The following is a 27,739-nucleotide window of genomic DNA, read 5'->3' as shown; positions in this document are numbered from 1 at the left end:
TTTTTTTTTTTTTGAGGAAGATTAGCCCTGAGCTAACTGCTGCCAATCCTCCTCTTTTCACTGAGGAAGACTGGTCCTGAGCTAACATCCATGCCCGTCTGCCTCTACTTTATATGTGGGACGCCTACCACAGCATGGCTTGCCAAGCGGTGCCATGTCCACACCCAGGATCCGAACTGGCAAACCCCAGACCCCCGAAGCAGAACGTGGGACCTTAACTGCTGCGCCACCAGGCCAGCCCTGGCAATGAGTTCTTAAGAGCAACACTAATAAAATGATCTATAAAAGAAAAAAATTAATAAACTTTTACTAAATTTAAAAACTACTGTTCCGTGAAAAATAGTTAATGAAAAGGCAAGCCACAGACAATGTTAAAATATCTGCAAAACACTTATCCAATAAAGAACTTCAATCCAAGATACACAGAGAAACTCTTAAAACTCAATAATAAGAACAGGAACACAATCTAAAACGGGGAAAAAGATCTGAAAGACACTTCTGCAAAGAAGATAAACAAATGGCAAATCAGTAATATTAAAAGATGCTCAACATCATTTCTCATTAGGAAATTGCAAATTAAAGCAACAGTGAGATACTACTACACACCTATTGAAAGAGCTTAAGTCCAAAAAAACTGACAATACCAAATGCTGTTGAAGATGTGGAGCAACAAATACACTCATTCGTCGCTTGTGGGAATGAAAAAATGGTACACTAACTTTTGAAGTCTGGACGTTTCTTACAAAGCTAAACATAGTCTTACCATATGACCAGGCAGTCACATTCCTAGTATTTACCCAACCAATTTGAAAACTTATATCTGAACAAATACCTGCTGGTGAATGTTTCTAACATTTCATTGATAATAGCAAAATTGGAAGCAACCATAATGTTCTTCAGTGGGTGAATGGATAAACTGTAGTATATTCACACAATGGAAAATTATTCAGAAATAAAAGGAAATGAGTTATCAAGCCCTAAAACATGTGGTGAATCTTAGGTTCACATTGTTAGGTGAAAGAAGCCAGTCTGAAAAGGCTACATACTAAATGATTTCAAATGTATGACATTTTGGAAAAAGCAAAACTATGGAGAGAATAAAAAAATCAGTATTTGTCAAAGGTGCAGGGGGAAGATAGGAGGGTTGGATAGGTGAAGCAAAAAAGATATTTTAGGGTGTGAAATTTTTCTTTATAAAATACTGCAATGATAAATACATAACATTATGGATTTATCAAAACTCATAGAACTTCATAGCATAAGAATGAATGTTAATTTATGCGAATTTTAAAAAATTATTTAGGAGGTTGAGGAATGCCAGGATGGAATGCAGACTGTGGCAAAAAAATGTAACAAATGTGTGAAATGACTTCACTGAAAGGGATGGGAGGAAAAGGGGCTGACCTAAGTAACTTTGGAAATTAGTGGAATATGTATGATTAATGGCAAAAAGAACTGCAGTTAAGCATTGTATTCTAGTTGATTGAGTTGTTTCCCATGGGATATGGGTTAACAATTTTGATACTGCTATATACATGTCTACTAGTATTGAACAATGAAGTAAATGGATGGGGGATGATGGTAGCCAAGTTTCTCACTGTTGGAGTGGGGATTTACAGATGAAGAAAGGGAAGAGGCCAGAGTGCTCCATGAGGTAATGGATTAAAGTTGGAAACATCAGTATGAATTCATGTTTAGCTCAATATAGACACAGAGTTTTACAGGCCGAAGGATTTATGGATACATTTATATGTGAATGTTAGTACACACACATATTCCTTCACTCTGTTACCTGACAGGGCCGACAGTAGTGACACCACACTAGCAATAGGCACACCTAGCCCCAAGACCGTGGTTTCTAATACCATTCTATAACAAAAAAAAACAGGGCTTCTTAAATTCTAGGACCCCAGAAACTCAGGTCCTTCTTAACGCAGAGTCTGCTGACTCTTCCTGGTTTCCTCTTCCTACACTGTGCCCCAGAAATTCTCTCAGAGAAATAACTTTGGCAACCATAGAGCTCAGTGGTCCTTTTACTATTTGTTGCCTGATGTTCAGTGTCTTGAAATCTGTTTTTTTGTAGATTTTGTCCATTTTTGTTATTGTTTCAGGCAGGAAGGTAAATCAGTTCCTCTTATTCCATCTTGATCAGAAGTAGAAATCCTGGTTTATTTTAATAACTTGCTAAAATTTTTAAACACAAATAACAGAATTAATTTACTTCATATGTCAATAGGAGATACAAATCAAATGGATAAAATTAGCATGCCTATTTTTAAAAATAAGCAATTCACATGAAAATTGAATCCATGAAAAACATTTAATGAACAGATATTGTTTGCAACAGTCAAAATTGAAAGCTTTAATAAATTTTATACTTTTGTCTTTTCCAAATGGCAAATCTTTGAAAGAAAGCAAATACTACTATTGGAAGTAGTGAGGACAGATAATATCATATATTTTTGGTGGGAAATAAAATGGACAGAATTTCGCTATACATCAATGTTTATACCTTGTAACTCAGTAATTGTACCTCTAAAAATTTATTTTCAGAAGATAATCAAATAAGTATGAAAAGTTATTATTATGTGAACTTAGCTTAAAATAGCAAAAATCTAAATATACAAAAGCAGAGATCATTTAGATTAACAATAATCAAAAATGGTAATTGAATAATTCATAGTCATTTAAAAGAGTATTGTGATCTATATTTATTTATTTAACACATACCCATAATATTAAGAAAAAAGAACATCATAAACTACCTGTATTATATGACTCAAATTTTATAAAAATAACAATGTCTTTGTACGTGTAAAACTGACAAAATTTTAATATTAAATATTTCTGTGTGATATAATTTTCACATTCTTCTTTAATTCATTTTTAAATAAATATTTATGAGCACCTTCTTTGTGCCAGGCAGTAGACAAAACAAATAAATCTCTGCTTTCATGGATGTTATATACCATGAAAACACTAGCAATAAGAGAAGCATGTGGAACATATGTTATGTTAAAACATAATAAGTGCGATGGACAAAAGTAATGCTGGGAAGGCAGATATGTAGCTTTGTGGGAGAGAATTGCAAATTTCAATAGGGTGGTTAAGGAAGTTCTCAGATGAAAGGTGACATTTGAGTGAAGTTCTGAAAGGAATTATGAAGTGAGTCATGCTGATATATTGGGAAAGTCCCTTCCAGACAGAGGAAACAGCAAGTCAAAGGTCATAAGTGGGGAGCAGCCTGGTATGTTCAAGGATCAGGAGGCTACTAGGACTGAACAGAGTGAGTGAGATGGGATGCAGTAGGATAAGAGGTCAGAGAGTGGAAGATTTAGGATTTGGGGCACATGGATAAGGTCATATGGACCTTTATAGACAAGGAAAGACTTTAGCTCCTACTTTAAGTAAGATGAAAGTCACTGAGGCTCTTGAGAAGAGAAGAAGACAACACGATTTTATTTGAACCAGATCATTCTGGATGCTCAGCTGAGAATAAACTAAAATGGAACAAGAGCGGAAATGAGACCAGTAAAGAGGCTACAGCCATAACATAGGCACAAGATGACAGTGGTTTGGGCCTAGGAGGTAGAATTTGAGGGAGAGACTATCTAATCAGGCAATTTTAGAATGTCAGAGCTAATCTAGACTCGTAAACAGATTGGAAGTGGAATATGAGAGAAAATATTTCTAAAATATTATTAATCCAAAATTTTGGACCAGAAGCTGAGAAGATGGAATTACAATTAACCAAGATGGAGTGTCAGGTGGCAAAAAGGGTGTGGTGAAGATCAAGAGTTAGTCTGGGATTTTATGCTTGAGGTAATATTAAGAAATGAAAGTAGAGCTGTGGCAGTGGCATGGGCTGCTGAGCAGAGGAGTCTAGAGTTCATGAGAAAGATATGTGTAGAAGTTATCAACATATAGATGGAATTTAAAGCCAAGAAATCTGGCTAGCTAAGGAGAAACTCTCAGAGAAGAATAAGGGCACAGCTGGTTAGGTGGAGAGGGGAATATGAAAGTGGAGAGTCCTGGGAAGGCAGTGATCCAGTGCGTCAAGTGCTGCTCAGAGGTCAAATGTGATGAGACCTGAATAAGGATCATTTGTGATCACGACAAAAGCTGTTTTATTGGCATGATTGGATGAGTTGAAAAGGAAAAAAAAATTGAAAGAGACAGTATAAACATGCCAGTCTGATAAGACTACATACTATATGATTCCACCAATACGATATTCTGGAAAAGTCAAAACTATAGAGACAGTGGAAAGGTCAATGGTTACCGGGAGCTTGAGGCCAGGATGAATACACAGAGCACAGAGGATTTTTAGGGCAGTAAAGCTATTCTGCATGATACTGTAATGGTGGATATACGACATGCATTTGTCAAAATCCATAGAATTGTACACAAAATGCAAACTTAATGTAAGCTATGAAATTTATTTTAAAATAATGTACCAATATTGTTTCAATTATAACAAATGTACTACACTAATGCAAGATATTAATAGGAGAAAACACATATATGTAGTGGGGGACAGAGGATATATGGGAACTCTGCATTTTCTTCTCTACTTTTTTGTAAATCTAAAACTGCTCTAATAAAGTCTCTTATTTTTTTAAGTATAAACAACTTTTGAGGATCTTAGCTATAAAGTGAAGGAGAGAAATTAGGTAATTGTATAGAGGGAGAAAGGCAACAAAGAAATTTTATATAAGAGAAAGAAATGAGGTTATATGCTAAGAGAAAAAATTCAAAGGGAGGAAAAAGTTAATGGTGCAGAAGAGAGAAAGAATTACCGGAGTAATTGACCTAAGTAGGAAAGAGCATATGGATTCCAACGCACAGATGGAGGAGTTGACTTTTGTAGGAGTAGTATCAAGTCACCCAGTTTCACGAGTGATGAAAGAAAACAAGGTTCCAGATGCAGGTATAAGGATATATGTTGTGGCAGAAGCTTGAGGAATTCTCTCCTGCTCCTTTTCTCAGTGAAATACCTCAATCAATTTGAACTTTGTTGTGTTCGTCAAATATGCCAAGCTCATTACCATCTTCAGATTTTTGCATGACCTCTGCCCTCTGCCTAGAATGCTCTGCCTCCAGATATCCCCACGGTTGACTCTTTCACTTTATCTATATATCAGCCAAAATGTCACCTCCTCATGAAGTCTCTGCTTGAAGACTGAAAGTAAACTGACTAGCCCCCATCCCACACTCTCTAACCATCTATCTATCTGTCTGTCTATCTATCTATCATCTACCTACCTATCATTTTACTTTTCTTTTCAGTTTCTTCAGGACAATATCTCTTCCTGAAATCATGCTGTTCCTTTTCTGTCTTAATGGCTATCTATTCCCACTAGACCGTACCTCCAGGAGAGCAGTGACTATACCTGTCTCATTAATAATTCTTTCTCCCAGTGCCTAGCATACTCCTGACTAGTGAGAGGTGCTCAATAAATGCAGTATTTGGAAACGAATAAGTTAATTTCAGATGAAATTCTCCAGTCATGATTTCCTATTGTTTTTTCCCTTCAGTTAAGGAAAAAACACTGTTGTTTTTCAGTTAGGCTATGTGCTGGTTAAACAACCTCCTCACGGAAGCTTTCACTTCCTGGTTGCGAAGGGTATAAATCACAGGATTCAACAAAGGAAAGATTACAGTGTGAAAGAGAGAAACCACTTTGTCAGCTGGGAAGGCTCTGAAGGGGCGAGTATAGATGAAGATGCCAGGCCCAAACATGAGAAATATAACGATAATATGGGTGGTGCACGTGGACATGGCCTTGCTCTTCCCCTCAGAGGAGGACCCACGTACACGGAAGAGGATGACCGCATAGGAGGCCAGAAGCCCTAGGAAGCACAGGAGGGTCATCAGACCACTGTTGAAGACCATCAGGAGCTCCACCACAAAGGTGTCTGTGCAGGCCAGCTTGATGACCTGAGGCACATCACAGAAGAAATTATCTAGCTGGTTTGGGCCACAGAAGGGCAAGCGGAGGATGAGGGCCACTTGGATAATGGAATGGACAAAGCCTCCAAGCCACAGAGCTAACAGCAAGGCATAGCAGGCTCTAGGGTTCATGACAGTGGAATAGTGTAAAGGCCGACAGATAGCCATGTAGCGGTCAAAGGCCATCACAACAAGGAGTAACCCCTCCCCTCCTCCGAGGAAGTGCAAGAAAAAGAGCTGAGTGATGCAGCCTCTGTAGGAGATTACCTTCTTCTCAGAGAGGAAGTCCACCAGCATCCTGGGAGCCACAATGAAGGAGTAGGATGCATCCAGGAAGGCCAAGTTGCCCAGAAAGAAGTAGAGGGGGGCTGTGAGGCCAGGGTCTAATCTGATGGTGAGGATGATGAGGAAATTTCCAGGGAGGATGATGAGGTAGAAAATTAAAACGAGCACAAAGACCAGGAGCTGCATATCTCGAGACTGGGTCAGACCAAGGAGGATGAATTCTTTCACCACTGTACTATTCTCACTCTCCATCTCCTCTGTCTGTAGTGCATCAAGAAGCAGAGTTTATCATTATTACTATTTCTTCCATCAAGACTCTAGTTCTTCTCCACCTAAAAATATTTGACATATCCATCACTTCAGCTAAAAACAACACGTCCAACCCTTTCCAGTATCCTCTGTAAACTCCAAAGCTTTCTCTACTCCAGATTTAAAGCAAACAACAAACAAACAAACATCCTGTTCTCAAAGCCACACTCATATACCCATTCACCCATGTGCTTCTATAGGACTTCTCTCCACTTTAAGAGTCTGACATCCCACACTCTAGGATTCTTACCTTCTTGAGGCATAGAAGTTTCCTGATTGAGATACAACCAACTCCAATTATCAAGATCTTTGCATTTTTGTGGTTGCACTATGCTTGAGGTTTAGCTTTTTTCTTCGATATACACCCCTTTTCTCCTCATCCACCAACCCCAAATTTTTACTAAGTATTTCCTTTCTTCAGTTTCTGTGAAATTCCCAGTTACTACCTGCTAACACTCTGCCTTGCTCTCTGTATTTTCTTATTAATTCTCTTATCACTGTCCTCTGGTCTGGTGACCTTGTATTACCTTGACTCCAACCTGATCACCAGAATCCCAACAATAACTCTTTTTCAGTTAACTTAGAGGTTGTCTCCTAGCTGTATCTCTGCTTATGTACCACTTACATAGCCACTCCATACTTTGTTCATGCAACTTAATTAACACTCACTATCTGAATCTCAATTACCTATTATATACTCCCAATCTTCTTTCTCTGATCCCAGTATGACACCGAAGGGAGACCCTTTCAACAAACAATATGCTGCAGTACAAAATTTGCCAGTATAAAATTTTTAAAAATTAACTCATAAAAGCATAGCATGGAAGAGGTGGAAGTAACTATAAAGATCCTATAGTCCTATTAGTTCCTTTGAAAGACAAGAAAACTAAGGCTACTGTACTTACATGACTTAAGTTTAGAATGAGTTTTCTTTTGTGTTCTGATCGACAAGTAGTAGAAGAATGCAGGTATGTACTATTTAGTTTAAATACATAAAGAAATTATTAACAGCTTTAATCAATAGATGCTCTTTTTGTGTACTTGAATAACTAAAAATAATATAGTTAGTCTAAAATCACTCCTTTACAGAGCTTAGAATTAGAAGGTGAACTCTGTCTGAATAAAAGAATAACAGTTATTGTGGAGAAAATCCAGATTTAAGGCTCAGTCTGTTTAGTGGTATGTGCTCATTCCAGAAGGGGCACATGATGGTCTATTGAGAAGTAGAAAGAAAATGGTATTTTATATATATGCTACATGTATGTAATTATGCATATGTAACTGCATTTTAATTTTATTATTTTCAAAAGGCTACTTTTTAATATTTATAATATATTATTAGTATAATAGTGTATATGCACTTAATAAATAAATGTTCATATATTTAAGATAAATGCTTGAAAAATGTTTTATTATGAGTATGAAATGTTTTTAAAGTTTGAAAATTGCTAATATACCAAAAAATACAATGTAATATATACTGATGTTCCCCATACTATTTAACTACAAACAGGAGGGAAAATCTTTGACAGAAAATACTACTGAGTCAGCACCTAGAAAAGAAAGACAAGAAGAGAGAAGGGTGAGGGAAAGAAAGAAGAGCAGAAAAATAGAAAAGCCAAAAAGACCCCACAAAAATAGTCTATACAGAGAATTGTTAGGGTACGTATTTTAGGAAACATTAAAAATATCTGCTGTAAGTATCTCTACAGCTGAATAGAGTGGTGAATATACAGGTTCCCATGTGTTACCAGCAGTCACAGTTGGAATTTATGAAAGTCATGCTTCAACATGTCAGCATATATGCATATACAAACACTACACACACACACAGGCAAAGTGGAAACTACACACAATTTTAATAGAAAAAATACTTTGTAGACTCTTCAAAACAGCTTCTTTGCTCACTTCTTAACTTTTCACCACTTAGGCAGCCATTTGTCTGAACATTCATTCCATCATTCGCCTATAAAACACACTCAGGGATGTAAGTCAAGATCCCCCTTCTACTTACTCTTAGGTTTTGTGCATCCCAGATGCTCAGTCACAGTGGGTTATTTCCTGATGTGTTAGTGTTTAATGAGATCTCTAAGACATCAGAGGATTTCTGAGGGTCTTTGTGATTGAGGGTTACAGGTTCTTCCACTCTGCCTATCTCCTGTCTTGTGTCTTTGTTTTTTCACTATTACCTAACATACCTAACAGATGGGATTCCATACTGCCTGACACACTCGATAAATTTTCTTCCCATGTCCCATCCTCATCTACGTACCTTCTGTACCTGTAATTCTGAGATAGTCATTGACATAGATCCAGAGATTATGTTTCAGATGAATATTTCTCTAGGTAAAATACTATAAATTTCTGGGGAAAAAAAGTCTACAAATTACAGCCTCTTCAGGACAAAATATTCTACTTGACCCAAATTAGCAGGAAAGTATTGTCAGAAGAGGCTGAAAGAGAAATCTAAATCCTCACCACTGTATCTGTAATCTTCCTTGCAATTTCAGCTAATTCAGAGATTCACCTGACTCTAGCAGTGATGATACAGAGGAGTAGGGAAGGCGAGAGAGAAATATGGAGACACAAACATCTAGGGGTAACACTGTGCAGCCTGGAGTGGAAACTGGTCAGACCAGCTCCTGGAGCCTTGGGTCTCTCTCTAAACAGAGCCCCAAAGGGCTGAATTCCCCATCTCTGAAACATTTCCTCATGCTTCCTTCCTTATTTTCCCTTGTTTCTCCTTTTCTCTCCTTTCATTCATTACCAAGCCTTTATTTTTCTATTTTATTTTTCTAAGTTTGACTGTTTTGTTTTCTCTTGTTAATATATTGTCTGTCATTTTCTCCTAATTTTCTTTCCCTATTTACTTTTCTTTCTTTGCATCTTGCTCTTTTTTTTTTTTTTATCATTTTCTCATCTGTCTCCCTCTCATTTATTTCATGTTCTTTCGCTCTGAGATTTTTTTCACTCTCTACTTGTCCTCATGTTCATTGCTACTCCATTATATGCCATACCTGTGTTGCCATTGTATCTAAAAACAAGACAAAAAAAACCTCATTGTTGTTACCTTTCAAGCAAGAATGAGCAATGTATATGCTTCCCACCATCTTCCATTCTAAACATTTGGTCTACAAAATAAAAGTTTATGATTCACTCTTCTGTACTACCCATTTTCTCTCGAATGCTATCCTTCTTGCAATTTACAAATCTGAACCCTCTCTAATATTTCCCATTTCCTCATATGTTTTTTCTGCATGTGCCTGAACCTGATAAATTAGATCATTTACATTTTTTAAGAAAAGTAAATCTCATTAGTATCATTCTAACAAACAATATATTTAACAAAGTTCCCAAAACTTTGAGTGTAATGTCGTCAGCATATTGATTGAAGCTTATACATTATTTAAATATTAAATAAACAGGTTTCAATATCCTGGAAAATGTGGGTCAGGCTGAAGAACATGATCAAATATGTAATTGATACTAATGCTGATGATGGATATAGAAAGCACTAAACAAATATATAGGTCTTAAGCCAGGAAAGTCTCTCATTAATAAAATGGGATGGTTCAATTAAATTAAATCTGAATTCCCTTCAAATGCTAGTTTTTTAGGTAATGTAATAATGTAGAGATATCCTTGGTGTGGAATCATTTTATCTGATTACAATGTTTTGGCTCAGCAATTTATTAAATGTATGACCCTGGGAAAGTTACTTAGCTTTCAGAGGCTGTTTTCATCTATCAAATAGACTAATGTGTTGACCCCTTCCATTTGACAGCGGTGAGATGAGGATCACGTGAATGGATGATAGTAATAATAAGGAACTCATTTAAGTGTGTTTAAACCAAAACTAACTCTGAAAATATTTAGACGTTAAGAGGTAGTTCTATTGAATGGACACATTGCCACTAGATCCTGTGTCAATGTCTGTACGGTAAAGCCTGGGTGATGGAGCTGCATAAATATGAGTGATTAATAGGGAGAAGAAATTGTGGAACTGCAGTAAAGGCTCCATGTAAAATTCCCAATGCAGTCAGTTGTTTGTGTATCAAGCTTTTCTCAGTTTCACACGTTTTTGTTTGTCAAAGTCCTGTCTTGAGAATAACAGAACCATAAGCAACAGAGGACAATTTCAAAATATATTGAGTAAGGAAATTAGGAGATCTGGGCTAATCTTCTGCAAAATCATAAAGTCTGTTAAGATTTTTTCTGGAGTTCTTAGCCTACTCTTTCCGCATCTTCCTCTCTTTCGTCTGTACTTTGTAAGGAAAATAAACATATCAGTCATTTGTAGGCTCCTTGGTTTAGCACTAGATGCCAACTCACCGAAGGCCATTGACCATTTCATTTAATTATTATAATAGAATGAAAGTTTTTGTCCACCACTAAAGTAGTTCTAAGCATCAAGAGCAGATGGAGACCTATTGGGGGAGAGGGTAGAAAATGCCGCACTGTTGAATTTAGATCTTAGCCTCTGGCTGTTCCTACTGAAACTCTGACCTCTATTCCATTGTATTCCAAGGCAGCAGGTGAACCAGTAGAATAGTTGCAATATTTTTTCTATTGTCTTCTCCTTCTTGTTTCCTGTATGAATACCGCCCTCCCCCCCCCCCCCCCCCCCCCCCCACAATCAGGAAATTTGAGTCTCCAGGGATTTTATGTAACTCTCACAAAATAGTCATTATCCTAATAAACATCAACCTACCATTCTTGTTGTTGTTCATAAATATTTGTTCTCACATAGGGAAACTTAGATTTTGAAACCTCCTCTAAGTCTTTATGATGCAACGGAGAAAGTGTTTTGGAGATCTGAGACCACTACAACCCTACTGAATATTTCCAAAGGGAGTTATTAGAATGCCAACTAAATTAGGTAAGGGTAAATACCAGAGCTCTGTAAGGAATAAATATTTTAAAATGTGTCACATAATGCCACACTGGGTTAATTCTGAATTCTAACACCAAAATCCTATCAGTGAATGAGATAATAGAATCCTATTTGGAAGCATATTTATTAGGTCAAAACTAAATAGAATGTTAAGAAAAGTTAATTTATATCTTATAACAAATTTCACAAAGAGAAAAAACTGTAAATAAATGATGAGAGATTATTGGTATATATACATCAACAAAGCTAGCAGGGCCAGGATGAGGGTGAGGCAACTGAAGTACTCGCCTCAGGCACAAAACTTACCAGGTGACTAAATACTTTACTCATCAAGATAAATAATATTTTAAAAATCAAAATTAATGTGAAAATTATGAACAAAATATCAATTTTTTTTAGTAAAAACATCAACATTCCTTTGCTTCAGCTTCCAATATGGCTCATCATGACACTAGGACTGATGCTATCTTTATTTAAAGTGTAACATTTATTTTGTTCATCGTGGAGTTTTTTAATTAATTTTGATTTTTAAAATATTGATTAAAATATTTTTTCTCTCTATTACTAAGTTTTTTTGTCACTTTCTTAAATTTTGCACTCAAAGCAAGTCCCTTACTCACCTCTCTAGCTTCACCATCCTTCTGGCCCTGAAACCAAGTAATGTGGCCAAGTCAGTAATGAGTGTGTAAGAGTCAACATATTGCTGGTGATGAAGACATGAAGCAGAGAGAATATACAAAACGCTTGTGAAGATTTTCAAGGCATAATTCTTCTTAGAGAAAAGAACTGTTTGGTGTAGGACAGATCATTTCCTCAAGGGAAAGTAACTTCCCAAATAGGATGTGAAAAGATTTATCAGGATCTCAGAACTTGTTGTTTATTCATTTTTACACTGCTCAGCTAAAACAAAGAGGAAGATTTTTTTGCTTTTCCATTGAAGATTACTAAAACGAAGAATTAATTAAAGAGCAATTAAATGAAACAATTTTGTTTTTTTATTTCTGATTGTTTTTGTTATTTTGCTTCAAAGGTGAATCTGAATTTATGAGTTGCTTTACAATTAAATAATGAACGTCCATTTTTGTAAACTAAATACAATTCATAATCAGATATGAATTTGTTCTAATCTATTTTCATCTCAGAAAAAGACACAGGGTGAGAAGTACAAAAAAGAGAAGAATAAAGAAAGGAGAGAAAAAAAGAGGTACAGAGAGAATTAGAATGATCAAAATATAGGACAAGAAAACAGGGAAAAGAAAGACTAGTGGAGACATAAATGGAAAGAAAATGATATAATTATATATATATATATATTTTAAGTGAAGAGACAGGGAGACACTGGTCCACAGGAATACACATGCCACAATCCACATACCCACAAAAAGAAACTGGTGATAAACAGGTCTATCTAGAGGAAAAGAGAGAAAAGGAAAATACATAGAGTTAGCTCTGTACTTAGGTGGGATAACAGCCCATCTCTGAGTAGGTTAAAGACCTGCCACCAAAAACTTCTAAAAATGTGATATTTTTCCATAATTATAACCTGGGGCTTCCTTCACTTTTTAATTTTCATCACAGTACACACAATAAAATTTGTCTGAAGATCAAAACTAGTTCTCAGAATAGAGGCTTTTTAACACAACTGGGAAAGCTTTATCATCTTAGATTTAGAATTTGAGAAAAAACAAAAATTTTCAAGAGTTCTATCCTCAGGCTGACCTGAGATAATGTATAGCTAATTTACCAAGCAAAACACATATACACAAAAATAGCCTATCATAATGAAAAGATTACTAGACAGAAAGTGAAAAACTAAGCATACAGTGCTGACTCTAATCTGTAAACGTTCTCTGCCTTTGGGAAATAGCACAACTTTTCTCAGGCTATTTCCTCACCAGCAAATGGGATAGTTTTGATTATTTAAAATATAGATTAAGATATCGATTTCTTTCAACAATGTTTTATAGTTTTCAGTGTACAGAACTTTCACCTCTTTGGTTAAGTTTATTTCTAGGTATTTTATTCTTTTTGTCGCAATTGTAAATGGGATTGTATTCTTAATTTCTTTTTCTGCTAATTTGTTGTTAGTGTATAAAAATGCAATTGATTTTTGTATGTTGATTGTGTATCCTGGAACTTGGCCATATTCATTTATTATTTATAAAGATTTTTGGTGGATTCTTTAGGGTTTTCTATATATAAAATCATGTCATCTGCAAATAGTGACAGTTCCACTTCTCCCTTTCCAATTTGGATCACTTTTCTTCTTTTTTCTTGCTAGAGTACATAGAGTTAGCTATGTACTTAGGTGGGATAACAGCCCATCTCTGAGTAGGTTAAAGACCTGCCACCAAAAACTTTTAAAAATGTGATATTTTTCCATAATTATAACCTAGGGCTTCCTTCACTTTTTAATGTTCATCACAGTACACAGTACCTGATTGCTCTGGCTAAGTCTTCCAATGCTATGTTAAGTAAGAGTGGTGAAAGTGGAAATCCTTGTCTGGTTCCTATTCGTAGAGGGATAGATTTCAGTTTTTCTCCACTGACAATAGTATTTGCTGTGGGTTTGTCATATATGGCCTTTATTATGTTAAGGTACTTTCCTTCTGTACCCATTTTATTCAGAAATGGATGCTATATCTTGTCAAATTCTTTCTCTGCATCTATTGAGATGATTGTGTGATTTTTATTCTTCATTTTGTTAATGTAGTGTATCATGTTGATTGATTTGTGGATGTTGAACCATCCCTGCATCCCTAGAATGAATCCCACTTGATCATGGCATATGATGTGTTTAACATATCTTGTATTTGGGATTTGCTAGCATTTTATTGAGGATTTTTTTGCATCAAAGTTCATCAGTGATATTGGCCTATAATTTTCCTTTTTTTTGCTGTCCTTCTCTGGTTTTGGTATCAGAGTAATATTGGCTTCATGGAATGAGTTAGGAAGCTTCCCCTCGTCTTCAATTTTTTGGAAGAGTTTGAGAAGGATAGGCATTGAGTCTTCTTTGAATGCTTGGTAGAATTCATAAGGGAAGCCGCCTAGTCCTGAACTTTTACTTTTGGGAAGGTTTTTGATGACTATTTCCATCTGCTTAGTGGAGATTCATTTATTCAGATTCTCTATTTCTTCTTGATTCAGTTTTTGAAGGTTGTATGTTTCTAAGAATTTATCCATTTCTTCTAGATTATCCAGTTTCTTGGGATATAGCTTTTTACAGTATTATAATCTTTTCTATTTCTGAGGTGTCTGTTTAATTTCTCCTCTTTCATTTCTGATATTTATTTGAACCTTCTCTCTTGTTTTCTTGGTGAATCTAGCTAAAGGTTTGTCAATTTTGTTTATCTTTTCAAAGAACCAGCTCTTGGTTTTGTTGATTTTATCTATTGTTGTTTGAGTCTCTATTTCATTTATTTCTGCTCTGATTTTTATTCTTACCTCCCTTTTACTGATTTGGGGCTTTATTTTTTCTTCTTTTTCCAGTTCTTTTAGGCCACTGTTTGTTTATTTGGGATCTTTCTTGTTTGTTGAGGTAGGCCTGTATTGCTATAAACTTCCCTCTTAGAGCCACTTTTACTGTATCCCATAGATTTTGGCATGTCGTATCTTCAATTTCATTTGTCTCCAGGTAATTTTTGATTTCTCCTTTGATTTCTTCATTGATTCAGTCATTCTTCAGTAGCATTTGTTTAATCTCCACATATTTGTGGCTTTTCTGATTTTCTTCCAGTAGTTGATTTCTAGTTTCATACCCTTGTGGTCAGAAAAGATGCAGGATGTTGTTTCAATCTTCTTAAATTTATAGAGACTTGTTTTGTGGTCTAATATGTGATCAATCGTGGAGAACATTCCATTTGCATTTGCCAAGAATGTGTACTCTGCAGTTTTTGGATAGAATCTTCTATCTACTCAGTCCATCTTGTCTAATGTGTCATTTGAGGCCAATGTTTCCTTATTGATCTTCTGTTTGGATGATCTATCCGTGGGGATAAGGAGTGTTAAAGTCCCCTACTGTTATTGTGTTACTGCCTATTTCTCCTTTTATGTCTGTTAATAATTGCTTTATATTTTTAGGTGCTCCTATTTTGGCTGCATAGGTATTTACAAATGTTATATGCTCTTGTTTGATTATTCTCCTTATCATTATGTAGTGCCTTTCTTTGTCTCTTGTTAAAGTTTTTGTTTTAAAGTCTATCTTCTCTGATATAAGTATTGCTACCCCAGCTTTCTTTTCTTTGCCATTTGCATAGGGTATATTTTTCCATTCCTTTCCTTTCAGTTTGTGAGCATCTATAGATCTGAAGTGTGTCTCTTTTACGCAGCGTATATATGGGTCTTGTTTTTTAAATCCAATCAGGCACCCTATGGCTTTTGATTGGAACATTTAATCCATTGACATTTAAAGTAGCTATTGATAAATATGTTCTTATTGCCATTTTGTTGCTTTTTTTCTTGGTGTTTTAGTAGTTCTTCTCTGTTCCTTTCTTCTCTTGTTCTCTTCCTTTGTGGTTGGATGGCTTTCTTTAGCATTATGTTTGGGTTCCTTTCTCTTAATTATTTGTGCATTTATTGTAGGTTTCTGGTTTGTAATTACTATGAAGTTCACATATAATGATCTACATATATAGCAATCTATGTTGAGTTGACAGTCTCTTTAGATTGACCTCTTGTTAAAAGCTCTGCTCTTTTACTCCTTTCCCACATTTTGTGATTTTGATACCATGTCTAACCCCTTATATTGTGTATGTGTATCCATAACCTTCTTATCATTTAAATATGTAATTTTAATACTTTTGTCTTTTGATCTCCATATTATCTTCATAGGTGGTTGATCTGCTACTTTTACTGTATTTTTCCCCTTACCGGTGTTTTATTGCCATTTTTGTTTCTTGATAATTTTCTTCTTATTATTTGTGGTATTCTCTTTCCCGTTTAAATAAGTTCCTTTAGCATTCCCTGTAAAACTGATTTCTGGGTGATAAACTCCTTTAACTTGGTTGTCTTGGAAACTCTTTCTCTCTCCTTCCTTTCTGAGTGATAACCTTGCTGGAGAGAGTATTCTTGGCTATAGAGTATTCTTTTCCTTTCAGCACTTTAAATATTTTGTGCCACTCCTTTGTAGCCTGTAAGGTTTGCACTGAGAAGTCAGCTGATAGCCTTATGAGGTTTCCTTTGTAAGTTACTTGTTGCCTTTCTCTTGCGGCTTTTAAGATTCTCTCTTTAATTTTGCACATTTTAATTCTAATGTGTCTTGATCTGGGCATCTTTGGGTTTATCTTGTTTGGTGCGCTCTCTGCCTCCTGTACTTGGATGTTTGTTTCCTTCTTTAGGTAAGTTTTCAGCTACTATTTCTTCAAATAGATTCTCTGCCCAATTTTGTCTCTCTCTTCTCCTTCTGGGACACCTATAAGTATGAAAGTTAGTGTGCTTGATGTTGTCCCAGAGTTCCCTTAGATTGTTCTCATTCCTTTTATTTATTTATTTTTTTTTTTGAGGAAGGTTAGCCCTAAGCTAACTGCTGCCCATCCTCCTCTTTTTGCTAGGAAGACTGACCCTGAGCTAACATCCATGCCCATCTCCCTCTACTTTATATGTGGGACGCCCACCACAGCATGGCATGCCAAGCAGTGCCATGACTGCAGCCGGGATCCGAACCGGTGAACCCCAGGCTGCTGAAGCAGAACACGTGCACTTAACCACTGCGCCACCGGGCTGACCCCTTCTCATTCTTTTTTCTTTTATCTGTTCAGCTTGGCTGATTTCCTCAAGTCTTTTATCCAGCTTGCTGATCCATTTTTCTGTATCATATACTCTGATTTGAGTCCCTCTAGTGAATTTTTCATTTCTAGTATTATATTCTTCATTTCTGATTGGTTCTGTTTTATATTTTCAGTTCTTTGTTGATGTTGTCATTGTGTACATCCAATCTTCTCCCAAGATCAGGGAGCATCCTTATGACTTTTTGTTTGAACTCTTTGTCAGGTAGATTGTTTATTTCTGCTTCATTTAGTTCTTTTCCTGGGGTTTTGTCCTGTTTCCTTGCTTGGAATGTATTTCTTTGCTTCCTCATTTTGCCTCTTTCTCTGTGCCTATCTCTATTTATTAGATGGATTTGTTATGTCTCCTCATATTGTAGAAGTGACCTTATGTAGAAGATGTCTTTTGAGGCCCAGTAGTATGCATTTCTCTCATCACCAGTTCCAAATGTTCCAAGACTAAGCCTTGTGTGGTCTACGTGTGTCCTTCTTTTGTGGCTGTGTCGCTCTTGCTGGAGGTGTCCCAGGAGTGTAGGCTGTCTCCCTGGCTGGCTGGTTGTAATTCTCAGCTGTGTGTGGCTGCTGTGGATACTCAGTCACTTTATCAGGTTTGGGGAGCCCCAGCACAATTGGCTGAAAGGCCTAAGAGCACCTTCCTGTTGGAGTTTTTCTGTTAAGTGTGTAGGCCTCCAGTGTGACTTTTTGCTAGACTCAGGGGTTTACAATTGCTGTAGGCCTCAGGCCTGCAAGACTGTTGTCAGCTCTCTCAGGATTGCAGCAGTGTGGGGTTAGCATCAGGCATGGGGTACCCAATTGTTTCAGGCTTTGGAAGGTGGGGCCAATCCCTTATGTGGCTGTTTGAGAAGCACAGGTCTTCTTTTGCTGATAATCCCCACAGCCCACAGGTCCACACACACTATCAACTCACTCCTGGCCTGTGCTCACGTCCAGGCTCTCTGGAGCATACCCAGCCACCCCACTGCAGAGCCCCCCACACACTACACCCAATGCCCCACTCACTCCACTCCTCCTCACACATGCCCTGCCCCACAGAGGCAGGCCCACTCATCTGCCTGCATCCAGTCTATGCTGGTTGAAAAGTTCCCCAAGGGCTTGCTGTTGGGTGGGGCCAGTCCCTTGGGTGGGCTGCCTGCCCTGGCTGAGCTGGATTAAATCAGCACTCTAGTGAGTGGGGCAGACCCCTGGGCTAACAGGCCAGGGGAAGAACTCCAATGGCATCTACCAGCATCTTTGTCCTGCACACCTTTGCTAGGTCACAATAATGGCTGCCACCAATGTCTCAGTCCCTGGAAAGGTCTCACCTCTTACCGAGATGCACACAGAGCCTATCAAGTGAGTCTCGTTTCACCAAATGACTTTGTACCTTTCTTTCTGGTGATTTTAGGTTGCTTTCTGAAACTGATGAATTTGTGCATGGGCACTTTAAGAGCCAGTTTTTTTTGGTTTTTTTTGGCTTATGTCCAATATGCTTTCTAGGGGTGTTCCCATTGTAGTTAATAGCCAGAAAAGCCAGATACTATGAGACTCGTCTCATTTGTGCTGAGTCTGAAGGATGACTATAGAAGTAACACTCCCCTATTCAGGCACCTACTCCTTCAGGGAAGGCTGTGTACCTTAGGGCTCTTGCCACCCAGCTATAAAGCTCTGTGGCTTGCATAGGTTGTTTTTTTTCTTTCCAGAAGGAATTTCTGCCTCTCTCGCCTCAGTCAGGACTGTTCCTTGTTGCAGCGGTTCTTTTTATCCAGTTTTCACTTCTCTCTCAGGGGTCATTATTCCAAAAATAGTTATAGCTTTGTTGTGTTCATGGGAGGAGGTGAGTTCAGAGTATGTGTATGCGGCCATCTTGACACCAACCTGGTCACCATTCAGTTTGAGGTGTTATAACTAGAGGAGTGCCACTGTCTGATTCACATTTTTAAAAGATTATTCTGGATACTAATAAGGAATGGGTTATAAAGGCAAACTGTGGAAGCAAGGTGACCAGTTAGGGAGCATTTGAAGTACTACAGACGAGATGTTGGTCGGTTAGGCTGGAGGTAGAACAAGAGATGGGAGAAAGAATTCATAACAAAGATATAGTTTGGAGAAATAGTAAAGGGGTTTTATTGATGGACTGAATACGAGAGGTGAGGAAGCAAAAATAACTCTTGGGAGTTTGAACAGCGTAGCTATGTGTATAGTTGTATAATTTACAAATATGGGAAAACTGGAACAGGTAAGGGTTGAAAACTGGACATTCTCCTTTAGACATATTTAGTTTTTAAAATGTATTTATTTTTGAAGAAGTAATATATCAGGTATTTCAAAAATAAGAAAATAAAGAAATAAGTTATACAATGAGAAATCTCCTTGCCATCTCAGTCTTCCATATGTCCATTTCTCTCTATACCTCACAACAGACAGCTAATATCAATTTCTGTTGTATCCTTCAAGGAATCAATTTGTATTTAGCAGCAAACATGAAAATAAATTCTTGATTATATCAAAAGGAACCACTATTTCAAACAAGATGTAAATGTTTCCATCACTCCAGAAAATTGCTGTATGAGCCTTGTCATCCTCCCCCGTGCAACCACCACCATAGTGAACAACCACTTTCTAATTTCTGACATCATAGATTAGTTTTGCTTTACCTTGGATTTTATAAAAATAGAATCATATGACATATATTCTATGTTATCTGGCTTTTTAAGTCAGCATTACAATTTTGAGGTTCAAGCATGTTGCATTTGGATTGTTTCAGATCTTAGGCTATGAATAATTTTTCCATAACATTCTAATATAAGTTATTTTGTGGATACATGTTTTCATTTCTCTTGGCTAAACACTTATATAGGACTACTGGATCTTTACAAATCCCTGAATTGCCATTCAGTTTCCCAAAGTGGTTAAACTATCTTAAATTTCCAATAGCAATGTGTGAGAAATCAAGTTACTCTAACATCTCACCAACATTTGGTATTGTGTGTTAATCACACCTTTTATTTTCTGTATTTCTGATGATTTGACACCTTGGGGCTTTGCTAACTCTGAGACTGTGGCTTCCAGAGCTAGCCACTTCCTAGAGATAGTGAATGACTCACAGGCAAACTGACCTTTCTTATGCAAACTAACCAATCCAGAGCCCATACTCTAACCATCTCCTTTATCAGGCTCTCACAGTTCTGGTCCATTGACCAGAAAGTGCTGACAAGTGCTGCCACAACTGAGTCATTTACATAAAAGTATCTAGTATCCAGGTTCTTATATGCTCCTGGGGGCACTTGATAAACCACTCTTTCTTTTCCTTTTGAAGTTTACTGAGGCAAATTTATGCCTGTTCTCCAGAGTAGTAGGAGAGTGCACTGCCTGGTCGTATGATCATATGTCTCGGGCCGTTTCCCAGATGACTAATGATGTTGTGCATCTTTTTATGAGCTTATCAATCCTTTGTATATCTTCTTTTCTGAAGTGTCTTTTTAAAGCTTTTACCTATTTTTTACTTGGAGAGAGAGAGAGATTAAGAGAGAGAGAGAGATGAACAGCAAATTTCCCCCCCAGTGTGTGATTTGCTTATTAATTTCATAATGATATATTTTGATGAGCAGTAATTTTTAATTTTTTTGAGGTTTATCACTTTTTATGATTAGAGCTTCTTGTGTGCTGTTTCAGAAATCAGACTTTTCTATGTTCTCTTCTAAAAGCTTTATATTTCATACTATATTTAGATCTATGTCCCAACTCAGATTAATTTAGTGTGTACAGTGAGATAGAGATCTAAGTACATTATTTTCCATACAACTATTCAGTTGTTCTCACATCATTTGTTTAAAACTTTCCCAATGAATTCTATTGGTATCTTTGACTAATCAATTTACCATCTGTGTAAGTCCGTTCTTGCACACCCTATTTTGTTCCATCGATCTATTTGTCTATCCTTACATCAATACTACACTCTCTTGGTTATTGTAGCTTTATAATAAGTCTTGAAACAAGGTAGTAGAAGTTCTTTAACTTTCTTTTTCTTCTTCTTTTGTTATTCTACATCAGATGAAACCAGTCTTACACTTATGAAAACACAATTATTTAAAACCAAAAGTATTATATTGCCTGAAATACAGTGAGTATTGAAAAAAATTTGGCTCAGAATCATCTGAAACATGACATAGTAAAACAATAGAACTTTATACACAAAGAAAAAAATCTTATGGCCCTCCAAACAAAGAAAAATTACCTACCAAAGATTTTTCCATTGCAGGTCAACATCAGACTTCTTTCAATAGCAACACAGAAAGTTAAAAAAAAAAAAAAAAGGTGAACGAACATTTTCAAAGAACTTAAAGAAAATATACTACAAGGATTTTATATTAAGTCAAACTATCTGTCAAGTCTCAAGATACTTTTAAACATGCACTAAGCCCGAAACTCAGGCTTATGAGCTTTTCCTGTGTAATGTGCGACAGGACACATTTCTTCCAAACAGGAGAAGACTGAGGAACCTTTAGCAAAAGGATAAAATCAGGACTGCAGGGTCGTTCTGAGTAGGGAAGGAAAAGAATGGGATGAAGGGGCACATAGCACACTCCAAAGGTAATGATAATACCCTTTTTTTTAAAAAAAAAAAAAGGGTGTGGGGCTGGCCCCGTGGCCAAGTAGTTAAGTTCGCGTGCTCCGCTGCAGGCGGCCCAGTGTTTCGGCGGTTCGAATCCTGGGCGCCGACATGGCACTGCTCGTCAGACCACGCTGAGGCAGCGTCCCACATGCCACAACTAGAGGAACCCACAACGAAGAATACACAACTATGTACCGGGGGGCTTTGGGGAGAAAAAGGAAAAAATAAAAATCTTTAAAAAAAAAAAAAAAGGGTGATGATAGGTGGAGCCAACCCTGGTGGCCTAGTGGTTAAGTTTGTCACACTGCACTTCAGCGGCTCAGGTTCACTTCCTGGGCACAGATCTACACTGCTCTGCTGGCAGCCATGCTGTACTGGCAGCCCACATACTAAAACATAGAAGAACGTTAGCAGGGATATTAGTTCAGGGTGACTCTTCCTCAGCAAAAAGAAAAATCAATAGGATGATAGATATGCCTGTGTTTATATTATAATTTCTATGCCTGTCATATCTCTTCAATAAATAATGACTTTACAAATAAGGAACAAAGTACTATAACAAGATTTTATTTAGGGGAGTAAAATGGTGGGAGAAAACATAGTAGTTGTTTCATCTGTGATTTCTGGATTCAAAACATATTATTAAAGCTGTAATTAAATAATTGAACTATAGGCAGCAGAAACAGTAGACAGGTAAAATTAAGAAAGATAATACTTTTAATCACTACAATCTGGGTTGAAAAAGAGGAAAGAAAGTACATAGTGATTTTATCATTGTTCATAATATGAACCTAACAATTATTACCTAAAAATTCCAGAAGTGATTTTATTGAATAAGATATAAATATATATCCTAGAAATGTGCTGTCTAATGTGACAGCCACCAGCCGAATGTGACTACTGAGCCCTTAAACTGAGGAAATGAATTTTGCTTTATTAATTAAAATATAAAAAATCACATGTGGCCACTGTACTGGATAGCACAGCTCTAGAATAGTACAGGAACCTTAACTCATTTAACTTAAATAATATTCTTTCTAATTTATTTGCTATTTTTCATTTTAACATTTTTCTCTTTTCAGTGTTCTGGAGAGTTACCCAAACCTGCTAGAGACTTTGCATAGCAAGAAATAAATTTTTGATCTGTAAAACCAATGAAATATTGGTGTTATTTCTGTGGCATAATCTATCAAAACTGATAACCAGCCGAAGTTAAAAGTAGATCAATATCCTCACCATATTCTTGAAAATCATAAAGACTTTAGACTGGCCCTGAGCTAACATCCATGCCCATCTTCCTCTACTTTATACGTGGGACCCCTACCAAATCATGGCTTTTGCCAAGCAGTGCCATCTCTGCACCCGGGATCCAAACCGGTGAACCCCAGGCCACTGAGAAGCAGAATGTGCAAATTTAACCACTGGGCCACCGGGCCAGCCCCTACACTAACTCTTGACTTGTAGAAATGTTATTTTTCTGTATTTTAGTTCTTATTTTTCCCAAACTTCAGAGGCTTGTTTGTTGTGGCTGGTTAACACAGTAGATGTTTATTTAGATTTACCCACATAGTTGCCATTCTTTTTCTCTCTTGTTTCACATGTCTCAGCTGGGATCACTTTCTTGTTGTTTCAAGCATATCCTTTGACATTTCTCCTAGTTGATTGTCTGCTGGTAGCAAACTTTGTCTCTGATCTTTGGAGGACGTTTTTATTTTATTTTCACAGTGTTGATGATTGTTTTCTTTCCGCACATTGATTACAATTCTTCCTTGGTTTACATCTCTGCTGTTAAAGAAGCAAACTGTGATCCTAACTGCCCTTCACTGGAAAGTGATCTCTGCTTTTCTCTTCAGAAACTTTCAACATTCGCTCAGTTGTCTTAAACAATCTGCTCTTTCATTATGATAAGTCTCAATATGCATTTAAAAAAAATTATTCTATTAATATTTTGGTGGGAATCCTGAGTGGGAAGATTAGTGTCTTTCATTAGTTTTGAAAACTTCAGCATTATCTCTTCAAATATTGCCACTGTCACATTTTGTCTATCTCTTCCTTCTGAAACTCTGAGGAGATATGTTCGAAGTTTTCATTCAGTTCTCAATGTCTCAACCTCTCTTTCATCCTTTCTGTCCCATTTTGTCTCTGCCCTGAATTGCTGACAATTTCCTCAGCTCTATATTCTAGGCTATTATTTCTTTCTGGGTATGTCTAACATGCACTTAAACACATCTATTGAACTTTAACCTGAATCTGAAGGTCTCATTTTTTCTTATAATTTTCCTGTTTTATAGTGTCTTCCTTATTCATATTTCCAACACATTTTCTTTTTAAGATTGGCACCTGAGCTAACCACTGTTGCCAATCTTTTTTTTTCTTTTTTTCCTCCCCAAATCCCCCCAGTACATAGTTGTATATTTTAGTTGCAGGTCCTTCTAGTTGTGGCATGTGGGATGCCACCTCAGCATGGCCTGATGAGCAGTGCCAGGTCCACACCCAGGATCTGAACTGGTAAAACCCTGGGCTGCCACAGCAGAGCATGCGAACTTAACCACTCGGCCCGGGGGCTGGACCCCCAATCCATTTTTTATTTTTTCCAAAAATACTAAATGTTATTAATTTATTTTCTGTAGTTCTTTTGTGGTTTTGATTCTTCTTTCTGTTGTTCTTCTGGTTCTCAATCACAGTGCCTTGCTTTCTTTTGTGTTCACTGATGTTTGACTGTAAAGCTCTTACTTCATCAAAGTTTATCTGCATTTTGAGTCCAGGAATAAAGGCAAGATTCTCCATAAGATATTTGTGCTTCCTTCTATGAGAGGCATTATGAGTCTGGAACCAGAAACTTTGAACAAAATTATCAGTTAACAGTGATTCAGACTACTCAATACTATAAAATCAAATTCCAAAAATATGGGTGAGTCCACTTATGATTCATAATTCTTTTTTCCTTTTTAGCCTTTTGGGTGGTGAGTTTTTCAAAAGTCTATTTCACTACTACCCTGAGAATATATCCTTTGAAACCTCAGCTTGTTGTGAAATACAGCCTTAGGTGAGCCCTGGGCTTCGTCTCCCCCCTACCACCACTCGTGACCTTGAAAACAGAACACAAGTCCTCACAGTAAAAGCTGACTTCTATTCACCATTAATTTCTGTGGGTTCCCAATTTCATTTGATTTTCAGATTTTCAATATTCTACACCATCTTCTTTTTTCTTTTTTTCTACCAGCTCATTGAAGTGTTTCAAAAGATGTTTATCTAACATGTGAATTTGCTTTTAGTGAGAGCTCAGTAAAGCTATCTAATGTGCCCCCAGTAGGAAATGGAGTGCAACTCTATCGTTTCTGCATTGTCGAGGCATGTAGCATTTCATAATTTTCAGTCATGCAAACCCACATTAGTTTCAGAATTAGATATAGTTTAGTACATTTAATATTCAGTACTGATCCTTTGGTTCTAATTTCTTGGCCTTCACATGATTGACAGAAATTTGTTCTGACAGTTTTTTCAAAAGTTTCCTGGAAACATTCCTAAATTTTTATTTAATGTTTAAAATTTTTTGTAGCCTTTTAATTTAAACGCAAGTTTTGCCTGATATAAAATCTGAGGTTTACACTAACTTGTCTGAAGAATTTTGCAGTTGTTATTCCACCTCACCTCTGTTAACTTACTGAGAGTTAATTATCTTGTGTAGCACGACAGGCAAACTGGCCTGCTTCCAATGGAGCTGGGCGAGTGAGACCTCACAGACTTTCTTAAAGGAAAACCCTAACCCCTGGGAAAAAAGAGAAGGCCAGTAGTATTGGTAATATTAGGGGGGTTTTCCTTATATGTTCACGTATTTTTAATTTTTAGGAAATATACTATTTCAGTAATTAAGGAAAAAACAATAAAATGTTATTTTTGTTTGGATAATAAATATGTTTTTACCAGATATAATGGTAAAGTCCATTTTGGTAATAGTGAGATTATCAAAAAGCTATGAGATAGGTGGAACTTGGGTTCTAAAATCTTAGGATAGTCAGTGAATAATCGAAAGTATAATCATTATCTGGAGCTAAAGATATTAACTCGCTCAATACAGATATTGCTGATATTGAAAATCAAAGCTCAGCAGCAGTTGTGGAAGAGAGAAATGGGAGAGACTAAAAGACAAAAAAAGATTAAAGGATGTTTAGAAGTAATGGAGAGGAAAGAGGGAAGAGTGACATGGGGAGAAGAAGTCTAACACATAACAGAGGTTCTTGACTTATTTTGAGGCAGCACTGCATGTGAAAAGATTATGTATAAGATTAATACCTATTTATCCTACACTGGCCTGCATTATATCCCTGCTCATTGTGTAAGGTAGGATTTCAAAATCTCAGTACTACTAACATTTTGGGCTAGATAATTTGTGGGGGGTAGCTGGGGCATGTTAAGCAGCATCCCTGGCTTCTACATATGAGATGCCAATAACACTCCCCGGTTGTGACCATGGAAAACGTCACCAGACATTGTCAAATGTCCCCCGGAGGCTGAAATTGCCCCCAGTTGAGAACCACTGATCTAGCCTTTATACCAGTCGTGTCCTCCATGAATCAAGCTAGGTCACTGTTTACCAGTACGCCAAAGTTTCCTATTCTCTAGCAAAATTAATTCCAGATAATATTTCTAATTAAGCAACTCTTCATTACACTACTATTTTTGGAGTTTTTCTTCTTCTTCTTAGCTTCAATACTTTCAACAAATATCCTTCTGTACTAGCAATATAGCGGTGTTTGAAGAGCATACTTAGTCAGTAGTCTCTTTCCTAAGAATATTAATCTTAGTTAAATGAAGGATAAGTGACAAAGTAAATAGAAGTCTGGCTGGTTCAGATACAGAAAACAGTAAGATAACATAAAATCTAGAAACATAGATTTGATGATGAGTTATCATCATTTTTTATATATATGTATATCTTTTGGATGTTAGATTTTTGTTTATACTCTGTTGTAAAATATTAAAGAAGTTTACAGTTTTATTCATTATCAGGTAATGAGAAGTCAACTCAAAATTCATGAATCATAATTTCAATCAGTGTCTTTGGGTTCTTAGAAGAGAAGTCACCATAACATTGAAGATGAAAGAGGATCATCATAAGGAAAAATTCCCAAAGCAAAGAGCAAACTTTATGCTCCATCATTCCATCCTGTGGACCTGAGGTGAACTGGGTCTGTCACAAATTACCTGCTCATTTAATAAATAGAATATAAATAAAGAGTAACCTCGGGCTTGTTTTTACCATTCACTCACATATATTCATTCCTGATGCTGACAGGAGTCTACTTCCTTCGAAGTCTAGTCATATTATGTTATCAAATTGAACATAAGACTAATGCTCAAAGCACTCAAAGTTCTCTTCCCCTTTGATGGATAGACTCCCCTAATTTTGAAACTGAAAAGTTAACTTAAGTAAATAAATTTGTATGAACTCAAATATTCTAATTTATCTTTTACATTCTGAAGCCTAGTCAGTAATTGGATTCTTAGCATCAATGAATAGTAAACTGATCACTAATAAATAATTCCCCAGAGGATTACGGGAACCAATACATCTAGGTCTCTTCCATATGTATTAAAAAAGTGATTTAATGGGGCAAAAATCTAAATTATAGTATTAACAAAAGTAGCACCCTACTAATTTTATTTTAACATGAGAGGCAGAATTAGCAAGTACAGAAAACACACAAAAATGGCAAAGGATATAATAGTCTTGTAAAAATCACACAGCTAGATGTCTTGCAATCCCAGTGACCTTAGAATCCCTTTCCTCCAAGTCTGCTTTCACTCTGGAGGAAGGAAGTACAGACTGGCTATAAAAATCACCAGTTGACTGCAGACTTCCTTTGGAAGAGAGGGGTCTTATGCAAACTATACTCCACTTTGAAGTCATAAAAATTGTTTCA

General features: G+C 36.6%; 1 protein-coding gene across 1 annotated transcript; it reads right to left on the bottom strand.

Moving 5' to 3' along the window:
- Positions 1 to 5,566: 5,566 nt before the first annotated feature.
- On the bottom strand, positions 5,567 to 6,490 carry LOC124236299 (olfactory receptor 4N2). Its single transcript, XM_046655175.1, has one exon. The coding sequence runs from the start codon at positions 6,488 to 6,490 to the stop codon at positions 5,567 to 5,569; it is 924 nt and encodes a 307-aa protein (XP_046511131.1).
- Positions 6,491 to 27,739: the final 21,249 nt, after the last annotated feature.

This window comes from Equus quagga, chromosome 2 (genome assembly GCF_021613505.1).
Source record: "Equus quagga isolate Etosha38 chromosome 2, UCLA_HA_Equagga_1.0, whole genome shotgun sequence".
Classification (NCBI taxonomy): Eukaryota; Metazoa; Chordata; class Mammalia; order Perissodactyla; family Equidae; genus Equus; species Equus quagga.
The sequence above is the reverse complement of the archived record's forward strand: the minus strand, read 5'-3'. Positions and strand labels throughout refer to the sequence as shown.

Coding starts and splice junctions, on each gene's coding strand:
- LOC124236299 (XM_046655175.1), bottom strand. CDS start 6,490: ATGGAGAGTGAGAATAGTACAGTGGTGAAAGAATTCATCCTCCTTGGT.